The sequence below is a fragment of the Centroberyx gerrardi genome, chromosome 2 (genome assembly GCF_048128805.1).
Source record: "Centroberyx gerrardi isolate f3 chromosome 2, fCenGer3.hap1.cur.20231027, whole genome shotgun sequence".
Taxonomy (NCBI): domain Eukaryota; kingdom Metazoa; phylum Chordata; class Actinopteri; order Beryciformes; family Berycidae; genus Centroberyx; species Centroberyx gerrardi.
This window is the reverse complement of record NC_135998.1, coordinates 21,446,452-21,466,275: the sequence shown is the minus strand read 5'-3', so window position 1 is coordinate 21,466,275 and position 19,824 is coordinate 21,446,452. Positions and strand designations below refer to the sequence as shown.

The 19,824-nt window shown below is 42.5% G+C and overlaps 1 protein-coding gene across 1 annotated transcript; it reads right to left on the bottom strand.

Moving 5' to 3' along the window:
• Nucleotides 1–1,214: 1,214 nt before the first annotated feature.
• Nucleotides 1,215–19,418, bottom strand: LOC139908314 (uncharacterized). The gene is made up of 50 exons (XM_071894958.2): nucleotides 19,376–19,418; nucleotides 18,727–18,733; nucleotides 17,829–17,967; nucleotides 17,599–17,711; nucleotides 17,245–17,384; nucleotides 16,845–17,068; nucleotides 16,526–16,632; nucleotides 16,317–16,435; nucleotides 16,029–16,164; nucleotides 15,848–15,930; nucleotides 15,525–15,644; nucleotides 15,311–15,412; nucleotides 14,970–15,128; nucleotides 14,670–14,752; nucleotides 14,242–14,386; nucleotides 14,084–14,128; nucleotides 13,754–13,921; nucleotides 13,227–13,346; nucleotides 13,015–13,125; nucleotides 12,881–12,913; nucleotides 12,540–12,677; nucleotides 12,076–12,222; nucleotides 11,782–11,916; nucleotides 11,398–11,555; nucleotides 11,091–11,235; nucleotides 10,946–11,000; nucleotides 10,752–10,818; nucleotides 10,449–10,582; nucleotides 10,284–10,327; nucleotides 9,927–10,100; nucleotides 9,125–9,279; nucleotides 8,825–8,938; nucleotides 8,509–8,624; nucleotides 7,559–7,713; nucleotides 7,262–7,467; nucleotides 6,768–6,945; nucleotides 6,380–6,604; nucleotides 5,325–5,494; nucleotides 5,080–5,150; nucleotides 4,819–4,919; nucleotides 4,572–4,691; nucleotides 4,265–4,402; nucleotides 4,021–4,175; nucleotides 3,815–3,914; nucleotides 3,453–3,688; nucleotides 2,944–3,130; nucleotides 2,503–2,751; nucleotides 2,048–2,230; nucleotides 1,373–1,518; nucleotides 1,215–1,259 (listed from the first exon to the last, which is right to left on the bottom strand). The coding sequence occupies exons 1-50, from the start codon at nucleotides 19,416–19,418 to the stop codon at nucleotides 1,215–1,217; spliced, it is 6,444 nt and encodes a 2,147-aa protein (XP_071751059.2).
• Nucleotides 19,419–19,824: the final 406 nt, after the last annotated feature.

Below are 19,824 nucleotides of genomic sequence, written 5' to 3'. Positions count from 1 at the left end.
ACAAGCAATAAAGCCGGAGTTTTGTGGCTCCAAATCTTGTTTTGTGCAATATTGACATACATGAAATAAACCATACCAACCAAAATAAAATCATAATTGGAGGGTCTTAATGCTTCAGAAAATAACTATTCCCACGTTTGGTAAAACACAATGATAAAATGAACAAGATTGAAATAATTTTGATGAAAAAAAATGACTGGTTTATACCTCAGTGCATCTCTTGTAATGAGTGCCATTGGTTATTTGAAATGTTTGCTTCTTTGATAATTGAATGGAAATGGCTAATGGGTATATATCTATTGAAGCACCGTGATAAAAGGGCTATTCAAGGAATCACAAACAAGTGAAGTGTTTATTTATTTTCTCTAATGAATTAACAGTTTTTTAAGTAAGAAGTGAGTACACTGGTGCCATGGTGTTAGGGATTGTTTTATATACAGATCCTCAGTAGGCTGCTGTAGTGATCTTTAGAGTTTCCTACCTGGATGTCTACACTGCACTTGGAGTGAAACGTAATTTTGGCATTTGACATTCATACCTAGTAAAAACTATTTCATCTGGGTTCTATGTTCATGTTTCATGTCTTTTTCAAACCTTTGCGGCTCTATTGCCCTTTTTCAACTTCAATTGTTTGTGCTTCATTAGTGGATTTCTCTGGAACAAGGCTGCGCTGCTTGTCCAAATTATGATTTCCCGGGGTAAAATGTGCAGAAAGGTTTTGTAAGTAAACTTTTTTGTTTTGTGAAAATATGTAAATAATTTGTGCTGCAATGTACAGAGATGAATAAACACTGATTGGAAATTATTTTTTTTATCCTATTACTCTTGAGAAAAAGTCCTGTTTTCTCACAGAAACTGTTCTGCAGAACCAAAACTGCACAATTTGTCGGAGGCAAAGTAATGTATCATGTTGCTGTAAACATTAACAATGATTACTCTTAAAAAGACTGAAGAGCAACACAGTAAAAGTAAGGTTTATCTTTTAATACTGTATAATACATCTTGTTTTATTATCAGTGTATTACAATATATACAACAATGAGTCTTTATTCTTAAAAAACTTTGAAGATGACATCAAAACCACAGTATCACTGATTTGTATAAAAAAAAATAGAATTATCAAATGACACTTGTTAGAGCAGACATTTATTTGTTTATATTACTTGTTCAATTTTGAATAAGGTTAAGTTGATATACAAAAGTTGATTGGTGGTTTATGTGTCTGATTCTCCTCCGAAGTTGGGGTTGGTGAAAGCAGGCTGCAACAGAAGAACGACACATAACAACACAAACCTAAAAACACAGCTGAACAAAGTCTTTTTACCCAATCATCTATTTAATGTATAGTACCACAGGCTGATATATAACTTACCACATCAACGGTACTGGTTGTTCTTATTGGTAGGCTCATGCCACTGAGCTTAATTCCTCGAATTCTGAATAGATAGTATAGTAGTCCAAGTATCAGGGTGAAAAACACAATGGCTCCGATGATGGCACCAGCTATCACCCCTCCGTCTGGACAAATAGAGCGGCACCAGATATGTCAGGACTGGCATATTCTAAGCCTGTACAACTGATTTTATTTCCACTGTTGTGCAACAATTTCTATAGCTAATCAAGTGTTCAAAAATGTCAGCAGATGTACAGTCGGTTACAATGGATGCACTGCATTATACACTGGATGAGTTATTTTCAAACTGGAAGTTCAGGCAACAATTAGTCATGAAATATCCAAGTAATTATAATGTAATGCTAACATGAAGGTTATGCACACAGTGTAAGGATATTGTGTTGGTATTGTGCCACACTTACGGGTCACAACTGGGGGGTCAGTGGGGATCGTAGTTCCACCAGGTTCACCTGTAGGATAGACTAAAAAAAGAGTTTCAGAATGGCTGTTAGTCTGCTTATCATATCTTATGCACACCAGTCTCTCACCCTGAGGGACTTGGAAAAACAATATGAAAGTAAAAACAGTTCAACAGCTATGGAGGCTGCAGAATCAGTCCACAGTCCCCTGTATTTCCATCAAAAGTAGTCTTACACTGGAGGTGGCGGCATGCGAAGCCTCTCTTCTGCAAGCAGTTGTTGTCATTCCAGCGTCCGTCGGCGTACATCTCCACACAGTTCTCCTCAGCCACCTCCCCGGGGTGGAAGGCTGCGTTGGGCTCACCGGGAGCCCAGTTCAGGAAGCCTAGAGACGTCTTGTCTGTCCAGCCCCAGCCAACTGGAAAAAGAAACGTTAGAAACATCCACATTAGTCTGCTAGGTTACAGAATCACAAGAGGTTAGTGTACGTAATTTCTAATGATGCAATTCACCATGAGCTCCAGGCAGAATGGTGGATAATGAAATGTGGGAGCGGCAAAGTTTGAGTATATATGCATTATTCCAAATCCGCCCCAAGCCTCTATTTCATAAATCACACATGCTCTTTCGGTCCGAGATAACTATGACAAAACATGCCGTCACCGCTCTTCCATCCATTTCTACACTCACAGTTGAGGTCCCTGGTGAGGCCAATCCAGACGTGGTGACGTTTGGTGTAGTTGAGGTTCCTGATAAACTCCACCTCAGCTCTGCTGTGGATGGACACCAGTTCTCCCCTGAAGGACTGGCAGTAGTGTTGGGAGTCTGGCCAAGAGAGGCCCTGCTGGCCGTTGTACACAGCGTAACAATAGCGGCCATAGGGCATCCAGAATGGCAGACATATCCCATCACCAGGGGCGGGGGTGGGTGGGGGTGTCTCTGAGAGGCGATAAGAGTATATGTTAAACGATCAAACCTAATGATCATGGCTTCGATTTTTGGATTGAACAGAATCTAAAAAAGGCAGAGACACATTAAAAGTGTGTCAACTTGATGGATCGCTATGGAAAACTCAACTCCATCCAGGAAGGAGTGGGAATAAACAAAATCAGAGTTCAGTGTGTGTTATACCTGAGGAGATCTTGCAGATGTAGGGTTTCGGTTGGTCGCATTTGGTGTCGTTCCAGGTCCCATGGAACAACGGTGAAGCGTGCATGCTCACGCAGCCCTCACCCTTGATGTTGCTGGGCTCCCCTGGACCCCATTGGGTGAAAAACACTGGCCAGTCATCTGTCCACTTGTAAGAACTGCTGTCATCCTGCATTACAAGATAATATTAGCTCGGATGCTATGATCAACCATTGTCAGCTAATACAGTGTTGCCTGGTTACTAATAATTTTTGCATGTACATACATGCAATTTGAATAAAATTTTTACTGCACATTTTTTGTAAAATGTTAATTCAAGAAAGATATCGTCCTTATAATATAATGCCTTCATCATACATTTTTTGTGCCAAGTTATCTGCAGTTATCAATCAGTTTTGCTTCAAGGACACTGTGTTCTTATGAGCTGTAGCTTTCAAATTAGCATCTGTTTATTATAGTGACTATCGCGCAGACCCCCCCCCTGAAAGCACCTTGCGCCTGAGGCCGATCCAGGCATCGGCCTTGCCCTGCAGGACCACTCCAGCTACGAAGGCCTGGTCGTAGCTCATGTCGATGCTGGCCAGGTTGCCCCCCTGCTGCTCACAGGCCACCTGAGCCGCATCCCAGGGTGCCGGATCCTCCACCAGTCTGTAGCAGTTCTTGTACCAGGAAATGTAGCCGCCCGGGCAGGGGCTCTTGGTCGGGGGTGGAGGGTTGATACTGCTCGCTGATGTGTCACATACAGCGGGCAGAGGGGGAAATGTCTATGAATAGAGCCTAAACAGGGATCTGCTGTCATATATATACTGTATATATTGAGCATGAAGAGTAGCCATTTTAAGAGTGTACTGACATTTCTTCCTGTAGCAGACAAAGCTCCTCTCATTGCTACAGGCATCATCATTCCACTTCCCGCTCACCAGGTAGTTGTGAGTCATCGCGACACAGTGTTCCTGTTGAGGGTGAAAAAAGAGCTTGAAGCTAGCTTGGGATTTTTGTGTGTTTTTCAAGCAGGCTATGAATGAAAGTGCGGTATCCAATGAGAGCCGGTGTCCTCACCACTCCGCCCACATTGTTGGGCTCCTTGCTGTTCCAGTTGGTATACAGTACTGGGCTGACCCCGTCACTCCAGGCATACTGGTTCTCTACCAAGATATCTGAAAGGCCGATCCACGTGGGGAGCTCCAGGTCCCTCAGGTAACTAGACACAAAGTCTGGAGAGGAATATAGAGAGCCGCCTCTTTAAACTGGAGCCACAGAACTGTTTCATAGTTATAGATCACGATTTCCATGCTTAACGTACCATTCTCGTATTGGTCATCGATAACTGCCAACTCTCCATCTTGGGCTTTGCACCAACTCCGGGCATAGGACCAGTTGGCTTTAATGTCATCTTTGTGCCCTTTGAACAGGAAGCACTTATTCTTGAAAAGCATCCAACCTAAAGAAAAAGAAAGAAAGAAAGAAAGGAAGGCAGAAAGAAAGGGTGCATTATGTTTCATGTGTGATCATGGGTGATGTATAATCTGTGGTGCAGTTACAGATCGACAGAATATTACCAAGCTTTACTGATTTTCTTGGTTTATGATGTGTGTGTGTGTGTGTGTCACCTGCAGGACAGTTGCCCTCCCAGGGCTGGGTGGGCGGAGGAGGGGTGTGGTTATCTCCGGGGAACTTCTTACACACATAACCCGCTCCAGCCCGACCACAGTTGGCATCGTTCCAACCACCTTAACAAGCCAGAGTCCTTTGTCAGTACTAATTGTCAGAGGGTTCGTTCAGTAAATAGACACAGTGTGTAGAGAAACATAGAGATCGTTATTCACTTCATTTGTATGATACATAGAATTTCAATACCTTGATGTCTGTTCATCTGTACACACTGTTCCTCCCCGTTGGCATTGTTGGGCTCACCTGCACCCCAGTGAGTATATGTCATAGGGGAAAAGTCCACCCACCTGTGAGAGAGAGAGAGAGAGAGAGAGAGAGAGACAGAGAGAGAGAGAGAGAGAGAGAGAGAGAGAGACCTTGGCATTGTCCTTCTACATGGTCCATACAAGACAGTACAGGCTTAAAGTTTTATTCAAACAGATTCAAATGAGTTAGAAATGGACGTACATGTACTGTCCACCCGTCAGACCAAACATTCTCATGCCGATCCAGGCTGCAGCCACCTGGCCCGTCCCCACCTGGAGAAACAACACAACACCTAACTGAAATAGCACTGAGAGGTAATGCAGTTTCCAACAACATATTTGAATCTTTCTTACACAATTGTCTCCTATTTTGAAGCATTTCAAGGAGAATATGTTCTATAAAAAATCGATTTTAAATCCCCTCCTAAGAAGTAAAAATGTGTGTACCATGGTGTTGACGTATGCCTGTTCGTCTTTGTTCAGGATGGAGACCAGCATGGCTTTCTCTGCATAGCAACGCATCATGGCTGTGTGGAAGTCCACTATGTCAGTGTCATTGTAGTAGTAGCAGATGTTGTTGTTCTTCCTCCAGCCTAGGTTGACACCACAATCAGGAGCTGAGGTGTGAGAGATGAGAAAAGAAGTGTTGTCAATGATATGATCGCATCACTGTGTATGCTACAGTGATCTCTCAATTGTGGGGATGATCTAGTTTACATGATAATCCATTGATATGGATTGCATGGAGTGCAGAAATCACATAGTTTCCCTGGTTCCAGAAAAACAGATTTCATGACAAGCTGGGTTCTACATGGTTTTGTAGAACTCAGTAAACATGTAATACACTATTTCATTTCATGAATTTCTGAATGAAAGCATTGAATTTAACAATATGGGGTTTTTTTTTTCATTCAATTTGTATGCACTTGAACCAAATGAATGTGTGGAGCCATATAGTATCTAAACTGTGGCTTTTTTATTATTATTATTATTATTATTATTATTGGCAACTATTAGCCTACTTATTTACCAAGCCTTTATTTAACAAGGTAGTCCTTCTGAGATAAAAAACAAAAACAAAAACAAACAAACAAACAAAAAAAAAACATGGCCAAAAACACTGCATCAGTGGTAAACCTAAAAGTTTAAGATGAGATAAGATGGCCTCTCATTGCCTGACGAAGGTCTAAGTACCGAAACGTTGCTAATAAATGTTTTAATTGCAAGTACAGACAGTGTGCGGGAATCTCTTTCTATGTTCCGCCGACTTCCCAGTCCTCTCCTACGCACCTGTCTCTCTGTATAGGTGTGCGAAGAACCACAATTTCCTAAACCTAAAAGTTTCACACAACATACATTGGAAAGGTAATAGAAAAGCATTCAAGTATAAGAAATCTATCTAATGCAAATTAATGTTCAAAACTGCTCTGGAACCAGGGCAACTATATGACTTCTCTCCACTCTATATAGAGAGGGGAGGGGGAATTGTGGGAATGAGTTACCTGGGACGGGTGGTGGGGGCTTTGGGGGCAGAATAGGGGTCTTTCCCTTGGCGATCATACATATCCAGTCCTGGTGAGCGTCACAGTTGAGATCATTCCACCAGGAGTAGGTCCCGTTGGTGTTGCTCACCATCTCCACACACTCCTCGCGGCCCTCGTGGTTGTTAGGCTCCCCGGGACCCCAGTTGGTGTGGGCCACAGGTGTGCCATCACTCCAAGAATAGCCTGGGGTGTGTGATTATAAATAATGAAATGCAAGACACACTGAGGAATAATGATGACGATGGTAATGTATTGAATTTGAATGTTGAATGACTTTTGCTGTAATTGCTGCAGCATTAACACACATACACACATGTATACACACACACACACACATTACACCCACCTCCCTCTATGGGGTTGTGTTTGAGGCCGATCCACTTGCTGGTGCCCTTGCTGTAGAGAGAGAGGAACTCTTCTTCCGCCTGTCCGTGGATGCTGACCAGATCGGCCCCTCTGGAGACGCAGTCTTCAAGCGCCGCTACCCAGCTCTTCTTCTCGGAGTAGTCCACATTGTGGAAGAGCTGCGACATACACAGAGATCCATCGGCCAACAAGTCAACAATCCATGTATTCAGTTTCAGCTCAGTTTACTTCACAGTGTACTTCACACACTGACTCCACAATACACATAACACAGTAGAATATCAAATGATTGAAAATGTATAAACAAATTAAGAGTGACTAATACAGAGTAGTGAAAACAAGAAAAGGGAAAACAAGAAAAGGGATAGTGCAGTTGTATTAATCTCACAAAATGACATTTATATCGATCTAATGGCCTGTCCACTGGATCACTGTTTCAGATGTTTACATTGTCACGCTGCTATAGAAGTATACCCTGTAACAGTTCCTGAAGTGGGGCAGACCGGTCCAACTGTCAGCGCAGCCCTGCACAGGAGGAGGAGTCGGGGGCTTGGTGGGCGGGGTGATGTCGGGCCTGGGTTTCTCACAGACGAAGGAGAACTGCTCTGAGCAAGGCTTGTCATCCCAGAAACCTCCGACGGTACCCGTTGTCATAGCTACGCAAGTACCATCCCCATTATCTAGGAAAAAAAGGCGATCAGGGTTGGAAACAGCATCTGCATGTATATTCCGTACTACATAATTGTTGGTGGGTTAGGCTTAGGGTTGTACCTGGCTGGTTTCTGTCCCAGTGAGAGAAGGTGAGAGGTAAGCCATTGTCCCAGATGTAGTCCACCCCTCCACCTGCCCCTCCTTTGGCGCGCAGGCCAGTCCACCACAGCCCAGTCTTTTGTGACAGCGCCACTGTGAAATGGGACTGCTCATAACTGCAGTGAAGCACAGATAAGAGAGTCCTCTTGATGTTTTTCAGTGAAGTAGACAGACATCTAAGGATGCTTTATCACTATTCGCTCAATGAATCCAAACTGCTACCATACCAGACTCTTAATAATGGATAATAATGGAATCAGTAAAATGCTAGAATTGTCACCACTATTAATTCAGCCTCTCTCTGTCTCCACACTTTTAGCTAATGCTCCTATCTAGAGAGACTTACAATGAGTGCAAAAGTACAAAAACCTTCAAATCCTACGTTGCCTACATTACAAGCAACCAATAAATAGGAGCGCAAGGGTAGGGGAAGTCATAGCACCCATACAATAAATGTAACAAACACTGCTGTGCCCCTACAATGAAGTGTCATCCATTAAATTGCTAGATAAAGAAATAAAAAAAATAAAAAAATAAAAATTGTATAAATGAGGCTGCAGCAAGATCAGTTACAACTAGAGAAATAAGAAAATAAACATGAGGTATGATTTAGGAGGGACACGAAGGTAGGGGAGAGAGGTATGAGGTGTTCCTTGAAGAGATGACTTTTAAGGTTACAATGGAAGATAGAAAGTGACTCTGCTGTCCTGACTGGGGCGGGAAGATCATTCAAGTCAAGACCAGGTGGAGCGATGTTGTGGGAGATTGAAGATAAAGCTGGCTGTAGAATACTGGGTGAGATGTGGGAGGTGAATTGTCAGGAGGGACTTGCAGCAGTCCAGCAGACCCTATTCCGAATTGGCATCTCAGCGAGGTAGTAAGTTGAATAACTCTGTTCTTGTCAAACTCACATGTCTCCAATGTGCAGCATGAAGCCGTCCTGCTCCTCACAGAAGGCCTTAGCTTCAGACCAGGTCCTGGGTGTCTCCTCCATCCAGTAGCATGCGTAGGCATATGCATCCCAGCCCTGACGCACATCACAGAGGTGGGTCTATTTCAGTGCACTATCCCATAATAGAGGTATACACCATGGCCCTCTCCATAAGCATCATAACTCTCTGTGTACATGAGTCTAAGCTTGGGTACAAACACAGCAAAACAAAATAAAAGTGCATAATCCAATAAGCTAATTCTAAAAAGTCTTTCTAAATCAGCAGATTGTCGTACCTGAGGGCATCCATACACGGTGGGCTTTACAGAGGGAAGTGGATAATGAGCTTTGGGCATTTTGCATATGTAGGTATTGTGTTCTGTACAGGACACATCATTCCATCTGCCAGTCTGGAACAGAGAAGAAATTACCATTAAAATGATCCATTGTAACAAATGAATAATGTGAACAGCCTGAATTTCTGCATGCACTCCTCTATAAGAAACACAACTATGGGCACCTATTAATTGCGCCATTAACTGCCCCATGTCTGCAGTCTAAAACAAAGGGAAACAAAGTGTCTCTGGGTGTCTCACCTGATGCAACATCTCGACACAGTCCTCACTGAAGCCGTCGTGGTTGTTGGGCTCTCCCGGTGCCCAGTAGGTGAAGGTAACCATGTGCTCATCAGACCAGGTGTACATGCCAGGCACTACCAGGTCAGTCAGACCAGTCCACACGTCATTGGTGGCTGTAAAGGACGATCCGAAAAGATGTCTACCTTATCATTCTAATCATGCATGTCATATCTCTCTCCTAGGAAAAGTTTACACAACAAATGCAATTCCTTGAGTAAAAAATTGTTGTAATGATTTTTAAGATAGATGAACTCAAAAGATAATGAACTACAGGTTAAATTTTAAGTTAACTCTGGTTTTAAACACATTCATGAATATGTTTCATAAGATGTTAGACCGATTCGTATGTCATTTATGAAAGAACGAGATATATTTCTCACTTTGTAGAATGAAACGTAACTCAAGTATAGCAATGAAAGCATGTCAAATACAGTATGCTGTTTTTTTTGCGCAATGCCTTTATTTTAACCATCTTTTTATGTGCTTGCCATCCTCTTGTGCTTGTTGTCCATTTTAACCAAGTTAACTGCTACTAACTCACTAGCTTCCCCAAAGGCCTGTTTTTCAGTTAAATATGGCAAATGCTGGAAGGACATTTTTGCTCAATAAATTGACATACTGTACAGTACAAACACCGAGTCACAAATTATATTTCATGAACACCTAATAAAAGCTGACAGGGTCGGGGTTAGGACTGAATCAGTATTCCTGAATGTGTTCCTGTGTGAGTCTGTGAGGGAATGAGAGTCTAAATCCGTACCCATGTACAGGTAGCTCTCCAGCCAGCTCTGTTCGGTCATTGACAGGATGGACACAAGTTCAGCACCCAGAGCCCTACAGGCGTCCTGGGAATCACTCCATGTCTTCTTCTCTCCAAAAGGCTTGTAGCAGAAATCTCCAAACTCATACCAGTCAAGCCCGGAACATCTCAGCTCTGTAGGGGAAAGAGATAAGACAGAATTTATGGTCTGTACAATTAAAGAAGGTAACGTGCAGAAAAATCCATTTGTTACGTTAATTACGCAAAACAAAAAATGCCATTCACTTTTTTTTGTTTTATGAGTGAGAGAATGAGATCAATATAAAGCATGTTATCTTTAAATACATCTCAACTCACCCCCATCTGCAAACGTGTACGATACCGAATAGCTTCCATCGAACCTGTGGAAATTATACTTGTTATTGATTCAGCCTCTCACTGCATTTTCTGGATTAAAACTGTTCATGAAGTGACATGAATGATTCTCCACTTTCGGGGATAGTGCACAACTCAGCCACATACTGTCTAGAGGTGATGCCGTTCCTGTCTGAGCCTGCATAGAAGTCCTGTCCTGGTGCCTTCAGCAAAGTACAGTCTCCTCCAACCTCATTGAGAACCACACCCGCATGGATCGCTGCCGCGCAGATGTTTGAGTCCTGTAAGAGGAGAGAAGAGAGGAAAACAAAAACAAAAGTAGGGAAAAAGAGAGAGAGAGAGAGAGAGAGAGAGAGAGACAGAGAGAAATGTATAATTTGATTTTTTTTATATCTTTTCTTGCACATTGTACAGGAGTTGTGATACAGATTAGATGACATATTCACATACCCCACGATACACTGAGGTGCCAAACACACTGTAACTAGCTCTGGCACAGCCTGCTGGACAATGGACACTGAAAGACACATTAGACACATCAGACTGTATGATGAACATAATTTCAACATTATCACAGAAAACAGAATACAATATAATATGGGGTGCGCTACAAATGCAGAAATATTATTTCAAGTCTGACTCACGTCATACGATCATTGGCAAAGTTGAAGTTGGGCTTGTTAGCGCATGTGACTGCATCTGGTGAAGCAAAGTTTATAATATTAGATGATGGAAATATTTTCGCATGACTAGCTGAGTCTTATCACAGCAGTGAAGTGGTTTGCTTACAGTCCGGTGTGCACCCCAAGATGTCAAAGCGAAGGCCCGCCTGACCGCTGTACTCCATGGGAAGGATCCGGATGTACTTAGCTGACACTGGTGTACCCAGCAGCTGAGTATCTGGAGTGCTCCTGTCCGTCGAACCTGGAAAAAACTGGAAAACCAAGGAAATTCAGCAACAGTGCATTTCAACAAAGGTGTTTTTTCCTTCATTATGTCACCTGTCCTCCCTTTTCACAGCACGGTTTTGAAGCAGTGAGGTCTTGCCGTCTAGGTAACATTCAAGCTTGGCAGTTTGTTGCCTCTGTTGACTCACCGCCCCATCTGCAGTGTAGTCAGTCCAGGTTGATCCGTCCATGCTGTGCTGGAGCTTAAATTTGGTGACCCAGTGGTCATTCTGAGGACAACCCTGGATCACTACCCCGGTCACCTTCCTGGTCTCCCCCAGGTTCACCTGGATCCAGTTTGAGCTTGCTGGAGGAGGGTATAGTGGATACAGGGTAAGGATTATGATAAGGATAGGATACCAAACATTTGCACCAGTCATCACAAATTAGCTTGAACAAACAAAGATGGAGTCAAAATCTCACCAGATAGCAATGCACTTATTTTCACCAAAATCAAAACTCTTTCTTTCTCAGTCTCCATTGTTAAGGTACTGTACTATTAGGTGTGATATGGTTGCCCGTTTGGTACGTACGGCTGCCGGAGGGCATCCAGCAGGAGTTGCCATTCAAACGGGCTTTGTTCGGGGTGAAGAGACCCTGGGAGGAGGAAGCAGAGAGCTGGGAGTCTGTGATGTTCCCGTCCTCTACACCCAGGCCCTGCAGACACACTGGGAGAAGGCAAATCACAAAGTGTTAGACTAGACTTGTGATTTTAGTAGTTTAGGAACAATTCATGCGAGTCTAGGAAAGAGGGAGGTTAGTTATTGAAGAACAGACTGTGTAGGTATGGCGAGTATTATGCCTGCAATATGTGAATGAGCACCCACCCTTCTGTTCACAGCTGTAGGTCACCTCCAGGTACTTGGAAACAGTGGGACAGGGGTCGTCCTCCAAACCGGCATACGCGAAGCAGAAGGGGCGGTTGTCACATATCTTTCTAACCACTGGCAGGACACCATCCACTGTGCAACTTCCTACAGAATATTAATGTAATGTTTTAAGTATGCAATAATTAACAATAGCAATATTTACTTCAGCATATTTATTTGATATGATGATTATATATTTGATATCACACTATTTTGGTGAAAGAGAACGTGCATTGATACACACCAACATAAGAATTACAGATGAAGATTAACAGAAGCAGTTTAATTATCACACTCTATGAAATGCAGCAATTTCTCTATCATAATCCTAGTTTGGCATTTGAGATTGCCATATAGCTGGACCTCCTCTCTCCACCTCTTCTACTTGGTGTGATTTTAAAGTGAGACTTTTAGTTGAGTACCTCCTCCTGATCCATCCAGGTGGGGACAGATGTCATCACTCTTTCTTCCGTAGAAAGCAGACTGGATGTTAATTACACTTTCCGCTGGACAATGAAGGACAGCGCTGGAATCCTGGCACACCAGTGCCGTCATGAAGCCTAAACAGGAGAGGAGTCACGCACCAAGGATTTACAGGAGTCACACAGTATGAATCTAATCCACCATAAAGCCGTGAATTAGTCATTGCATTGCATATCTATTGCAGAGCAAATGTAAATGTGTCTTTTTGTGGTTTCAAAAATTTAGGAAGGAAAGGAGCTACTCTAAAAACCATCTCAAAAAAGTGAGCCTTCATACATACCATCGTGAGGCGGAGGGGGGACAGGAGTGCTCCCTGAAAGAGGAAATATAATTATGGTGTCACATATCAAACACTATAAATATTGTCTTGTATTTGCAAGTGGCAACAGTGACAATCCATGCAGCACAATTTACCCCTCCGTTTGCAGACGTATCCTCTGTTGTAGTCACAGTTGTCATCATTCCAGTAGCCGTTGTTAATAAGTATGGACAGACAGTCTTCACCATAGTAGTTGTCTGGGTTGCCTGAGAAACGCCGAGAAATGGGATCCAATTGTCATTTTTCTCAAGACTCCAAATGCATTTTTGCAGAAATCATGCGTTTGACTTTAAACAACAAGTTGTACCTGCATTCCAGCGGATGTATCTGAACGGAGAGCCATCGGACCACTCCCAGCCCCCCTCAGTGACAGAGTCATGACCCCCCATCCACAGCGAGATCCCTGTCGGACTCAGCTGGATCACGCCTGGGGAGGAAACAACAAAATACAGTCAAGGCAAGTTTAAGTATAGAACCCTGTTTAAAAAAAAAGAGACAGCATGGGAGTGCTGGGTAGTACCTGGGCAGTCGCCAGAAGAAGTTAGTGAAAGACAGACTGCAGCTGAGCATATGTAGCGTACCGAATATGCATAATCGCACGCTTTATGTCTTAAAGGAGCTTTAAACTTAAACGTATTTAAAGTGTAATATTGTTTATTGTCAGAATACTCTACACACTGTACTGAGATAGAGATATGATTGGGACAAACACAAAAAAGCTGGAAATAATGAATAAATAATGAATAAAATCAAAATGTTTCCAGAAAAGAATCACATCCTTGAATGGAGCAGTTATTTGGAAATAACATTTATGTAAAAATGTAAACGGCGCACCCTGTATGAAGGCCTGTTCAAAGGGATCAGTGATGCTCAGGAGGTCTCCTCCCTGGTTGACACAGTCAGCCCGCGCCTCTGCCCAATTCCTCATGGACAGGTAGTTGAACAGGTAGCAGTAGTCATTGAATGGGTCAGCCATCCAATAACCACATTTCTCATTCCAGCCTATAACAAATACAAGCACATCAATGCACACATGGGTAGATACACACAAATACACACATATAATCTGCTGCTACACACAATGGTTTAAGTGAATTAAATGCAGCTGTTTGAACTCCAAATAATTAAATGCTGTGCAATCAATGTAAGTACTAGTAAGGTTACCTGGTCCAGAGGTTGGGGGTCGGGGAGGAGGTCCCTGCCCCTTGGCTGTGGAGAGGCAAAAACAAAGGAATACGAAAAAGATAACTTAAAACAATCAGAACTACAAGATTTGCATATGAAGAAACAAAAACTATAAGATTTACATGAGAGAATCAGACCTTTTTTGCAGATAAATTCCTTTGTGGAGGTGCAGAAGTCATCATTGAGCTTCCCAGGCTCATGGTGATTCATCCCTCTGATTTGTACACAGTCCTCGTTATCCTGCCAGTTGTCTGGCTGGTTGGGCGCCCATGGGAGGAGGTCCTGAGACCCAGAGAAAACTGTCAAGAACGTATTTACTGGCAATGTTTGCCCATATTGTGTGCATTATGAAATGTTGCGGAAAGGACACACTTCATCTTTACCAATAGATATCCTGAGATTTTCAAATATTTGGAAGTTTCTTGGGTATTTGTAAACAAAGACAATAGAGAACTTTGCATTGTGCAACACTAGAAACTAGGAATGAACACCTTACTGTCAAACTGAGTGATGTTATTTCACAGTGATCTGTATCACACAACATGTTTATGGAATAGTCACTTACAGCAGCAGATCCATCGGTATATACGAACTGGTTTTCCATGTTGATGTCATTCAAACCCGCCCAGGCTTCCCCTGGCATGTGAGCTGTAGATAAAAGACCACTGTTATGAAAAAAACTGCTATTCAGTTACTTTCACACAGCATCTTCTTGTCACAGGACCAGACAAGAACGGCACAGTTCTGATTTAACATTCACTATCCTCCAGCTCGTACAATAGATTTACATTAAATTCACAACATTATCATCCCCACAGAATAATCCATTATTTCCTACAGGTGAGTTAGAGAATGAGCCAGTCACCAGTCAGGAAGCTGAGCTCCTCCTGAGAGTGGAAGCTGACCAGGTGACCCTGCTGGTTGACACAGAAACTCTCAGCATCTTGCCAGTTCTTCGTGGTCTCGGTCTCAAAGTGATAGCAGAAATCTCCATACAACAAATATCCAGGGTCACAGTGGAAATCTGGAGCAAAGACATTTGGTTTTGGTTAGAATTCATCTACTCTATCCAGGTTTATCTTACTGAGATGAAAAAAAAAATCATACTTCTAGTCTATTAAATCTAGTAAATGAGATCTAGTAATAATGATAATTAACAGGTGTAAGTAGACAGTATGTGAAGAGTAATCGTTAAGTCTCACTGACCAGGAACGGCAGTAGGTTTCACGTTCTGGCCACCGGTCATCTCACAAATGTAACCCAGGCTCTTGAAGCAGTTGGTTGTTTCCCATTTGCCTTCATAATTTCCTAGAGGAGAAAAAGTGAAGACATTTAAATTAAGTTAGTCTCGCAATGGCAGCCTCATTTGAAAGTATGGAACTGTCTTCTTAGGGCTATAATGGTAGACAGCTGTGCTTACCTGTGAAGATCTGCCCACAGTCCCAGGCGTTTACAGTGTTTTGGGGCCACCCAGAGCCCCAGTTGGTAAAAGTGGTCTCGGTCTTGTCGACCCATGTGAACTTATTATCCTGGTCCTTATCTGTTGACATCACAAACCAGGAAATGAATAGACAGGGCATTTCCACAGTAGGATCGCATTTATTATAAATATAACAAGGCATTTTTTTTTTTAAATGAAAGTAAGAATGACAAGGCCTTTTTTTATGAGAGCAAAAAATGGCAATTCAACTCAAATGATTATCTGTTTCATATCGAGCATCAAAATGTACAATAGGCCAGTACCTGATAAACCAATCCAGATATCAGGAATGTCTACTTGATGGAAGTCTGGAAGCTGCCCATTGATGTAGTACTGTTCCTCTGGACTGCACACATGGAATAGGACAAATGTGACAGATAATGTGAGATTCTCTATATTCCCAAGAATGGCAGCAACAGCAAAAGCCGTTTTGTTCTTCCCTACCTTTTTATAATCAGCAAGTTGGCCCCCAAGTCTGAGCACTTGGTCTGAGCCTCGTACCAGGTGGTCAGCAGATTGGTGTTACTGACCAACCAGTAACAACTCCCACCGAAGCTCAGCCAACCAGCAGGGCAGATGGCTAGAGGTGAGTTAGGGAAGGACAGCAGGAAAAGATTACGGGTGGGGAAAGCAAAGAATCCTTATTGTTATACTACTATGACCGAAATAGAGACTGTCAAGACTGGGGCAAGAAATATCCTCTGTGTTTATTTCCAAAGCGATGGAGCTTACTGTTGAGTGGTCGTTTACACATGTAGGGACGCTCATATCGGCACACATGGGACCTCCATTTCCCATATTCATCTCCTGCTTCTTTGATTATTGCAGAACACGTCCCTGACTGTGCATCACTGTTGGAGAAGAATGCATTATATATTTACATTATTACACAAATGAATGTTTAAATTTAATTGACAGGTATTATACTCTCTCTTTCTTACGCTGTAGGTTGACCCTCCCCCCAGTTTGTGTACGTCCCAGTAACGGCATCAGACCAGGCAAACTGTGTGTTGCCAGCTTCAACTTGACACGATATCTTGTTGCATTTCTGTAGAAACAACAAAGTTTATCTTTATATTGATGTATTTAATACTGCTATACAATATCATGTGGCATATAACGGAGCAAAAATAGCCAGCTGCTAAAATTTAATGAGAACACTAAAACTAATAAAGTATACTAATAAAACTAATGGGCAAAATCAACCATACTTTTCAAACAGCCTTTTACTCTCACTGTCATTTCACTCTCGAATCTCACCAGTGTGGAAAATCCAATCCAGAGGTCGAAGAATGAGGAGTCCAGTCTCCCGGTGATGTACTGTTCTTCTCCAGCTGAGGTAACGGACACCAGGTCTCCTCCCTCCCTCACACAGTCGGATCTGGCTGCCAACCAGCTCTTCCTGGTGTCTGCCTTCAGCTTGTAGCAGTTGGAGCCGTACTGTCTCCAGCCGTTGGCTCCGTCACATTGGGTGGGAGGGTTGGCTGAGGAGAGGTAAAGAAGAAAAACGTATTCAATATGACTGGGGTGCACCTCACCACTTTCTGTTCTTCACTACTTAATACGTTGGGATGCAGTGTTTTATGATTAAATTGTTATTTCAGGACCATATCACAAAATTAAAGGGGAAAACAGCATGGGCATTGGCTGGTGGACCTACGGTTGGGGCGTTTGCAGATATATTTCCTCCCGTTATTGCAGCTTTCATCATTCCAGCGTCCATAGTCTGAGCCGAGCACCTGGCCACAGTCCTCCCCGGGGTCATCGCCCCAGTTGTCAGGCTGGCCTGGCCTCCAGTATCTGAAAGGTGGAGGAGAGGAGAGGAGAGGAGAGGAGAGGAGAGGAGAGGAGAGGAGAGGAGAGGAGAGGAGAGGAGATAAATTCTGCAATGTAGGTTAACGTAGGTGAAATAGTTAACACACCCTTGAGTCTGCAATCATCAGATTATTATTCAGGTTCCACTTTAATGAATTTAATGCCTTTCCAATATTTGAATGGTAACAGTTTTACATACGATAAGTATTCATAATAAGGGGTCCCATCAGTCCACTCCCAGACACCTTCTGCAATTCGGTCATTCAGGCCAATCCAAAAGACCTCTGTGCCAATTTGAGTCCCCACCCATTGCTAGAAATATAGAGTAGAAACAAATGAGTCCAGTTTCTGAGAGGATAAGAGGATATTTATCAAATCTACAGTTTGGTGCACAACATGCACATGTTACCAGAGTGTTTTTTGTCTCACCCTCTCATGAATGTCCTGAACGCTCATCAGGTCGCTGCCCTTTCCCAAACAGTCTGCATGAGCCTCCATCCATGGCTTTGAATCCGTCGAAAAGAAGTAACATCTGTCCTCATACGGCCTCCAGCCTTGTTCACACTGGCTATAGGCTGAAAATACAATATAACACAGTTATGTAACACAATGAAATGTACAGTATATTGAATATGAAAAACCATTTTAAGTACAAAAGAACAGCACAGCACAGCAAATGCCCAAGTGGGACAGCACATGCTGCATAATTCAAGACAATCCTCCTGTGATACTCTATTGATCCCTGAAAAGAAAATTCTCTCCTCTCTTTTCCCCCTTCCACAGGGAGGTCAGAGGTCAGAGGTCAGGGTCGGCTACAGAATTGCACCCCTGGAGCTTGGAAGGATTCAAGTTTTTGCTCAAGGACACTTCAGCAGTGTGTATGCTTCCTGTCACAGAGGCTTGAACCCTGACCTGGTTGAAGGACTCCCTTCTCAATGCGCTACCCTTCTCATTAATACATTAATATGTTTAAGGCATAATAAATATGAATTAAATTTGGTGGTCTGTTATCCATAATAAAACATGTAGCTTTTAAGAACCTTTGCTCAAGATGTAGAATGTAGAATTGATGCACAGATATTCACACACCATAATATAAATATAATATTACAAAACATAATAAACAGGTATAACCTCTTTGAATCAGGAAGAATAGAAGAATGAAATCAGAGTACTCGGAGGACTTCTCTAGCTTGATAAGTAAAAATGTTTCCGAGTTGAATTGCAAAGGGTGGGAGGGGATCCATCATTTGAATTCAGATCCATCATAAAAGTCCCATGACAGATCCACAGTCCAGGTGTGTCAGTCAATCTCAACACCTCCTACCAATGGGCTTGTTGTGGTAATGTTTGATTTTAACAACTTTTACAGACACGACACCATCACAAGTTTTGCACACGTCCCCAATGAGGTGAGAAACCACCGGAAAACAATCACTCATGCAACGTTGAAGTAACTTCAAGCCTCACCATTGTCTACACATCTAAAGCAAATGCAATAGCATGCAATATGAGGCATTACAGACACTTAACACCTGCTATCATGATTCAATCACACAGAGGGAGTCATTTAATTCACCTCCTCCTCTGTTTTGCACTCTACAGCTGACACTACAGCATACACACTGTGGTAGGCAACATTTAAGTCACTGCTCAAAACGAATTTTTACACACTAACTTTTCTGTAATTAATTCCTCTTTATCTAATTTGTTTTATCTTGCTTTTTTCTTTTCTTTTTTTTGCTTTATTTATTGTGATTTTATCTACCATTTGTGGTGCTATTGTTTTATCTCATCTTGTCTTTTTATGTACCGTAAAGCATTCTGTAAACGGTGTTTTAGGAAAGTGCTATATAAATGATGTTTATTATATATTATTATAATGACTAATTTCCCTCTCAGGGCTCAACAGAGTATCACAAGCACTGTAAAAACAAAAACAGAAAAAAAAAGAAAAGAAATAAAGCCAGACTTACCACAAGCAAGAAGAGCGAAGAGGGTGAGAAGTTGCAGAAGCATTGTTTGTCCTCTGTCCGTCAGGTAGGTAACTTCTGTGTTCAGCTCTCAAGGTTCAGTATATCGCTCTGCATCCTAATAGGTGTAAGTCTTTTCTCTACTGTCCCCTGGGCCTGTGTGTGTGTGTGTGTGTGTGATCTGTACTCGCTCCCAGCTGACACAAGTCTGAGCATCTTCTCTTTGCCTAGCTTCTTTTCAGCATCAGCCCAGAGTCCAAAGACTGGCAGCAGTAAAACATACATGACAAACACTTGACCTCTTGACTGATTTGCTAAATTACAACCGAGTCTGTTAAGAAACAAAACTTCAGTGATGACAAACAGTTGCAGTGGGCTGTTTTTCATTCAGTGTTCACCGACTGCAACTTCATGGATGAAACATTTTCATTTCACACAATCAGAAATATCAA

Bases quoted from the DNA above. Each gene is read 5' to 3' on its own strand.
- LOC139908314 (XM_071894958.2), bottom strand. From the start codon at position 19,418: ATGCTTCTGCAACTTCTCACCCTCTTCGCTCTTCTTGCTTGTG. The intron at 11,917-12,075 runs GTGGGTGCTCAT...GCCTTCTCCCAG, and splicing joins CTACAGCTGTGAACAGAAGG to TGTGTCTGCAGGGCCTGGGT. The intron at 7,468-7,558 runs GTACAACCCTAA...TTTTTTTCCTAG, and splicing joins CTGGGACAGAAACCAGCCAG to ATAATGGGGATGGTACTTGC.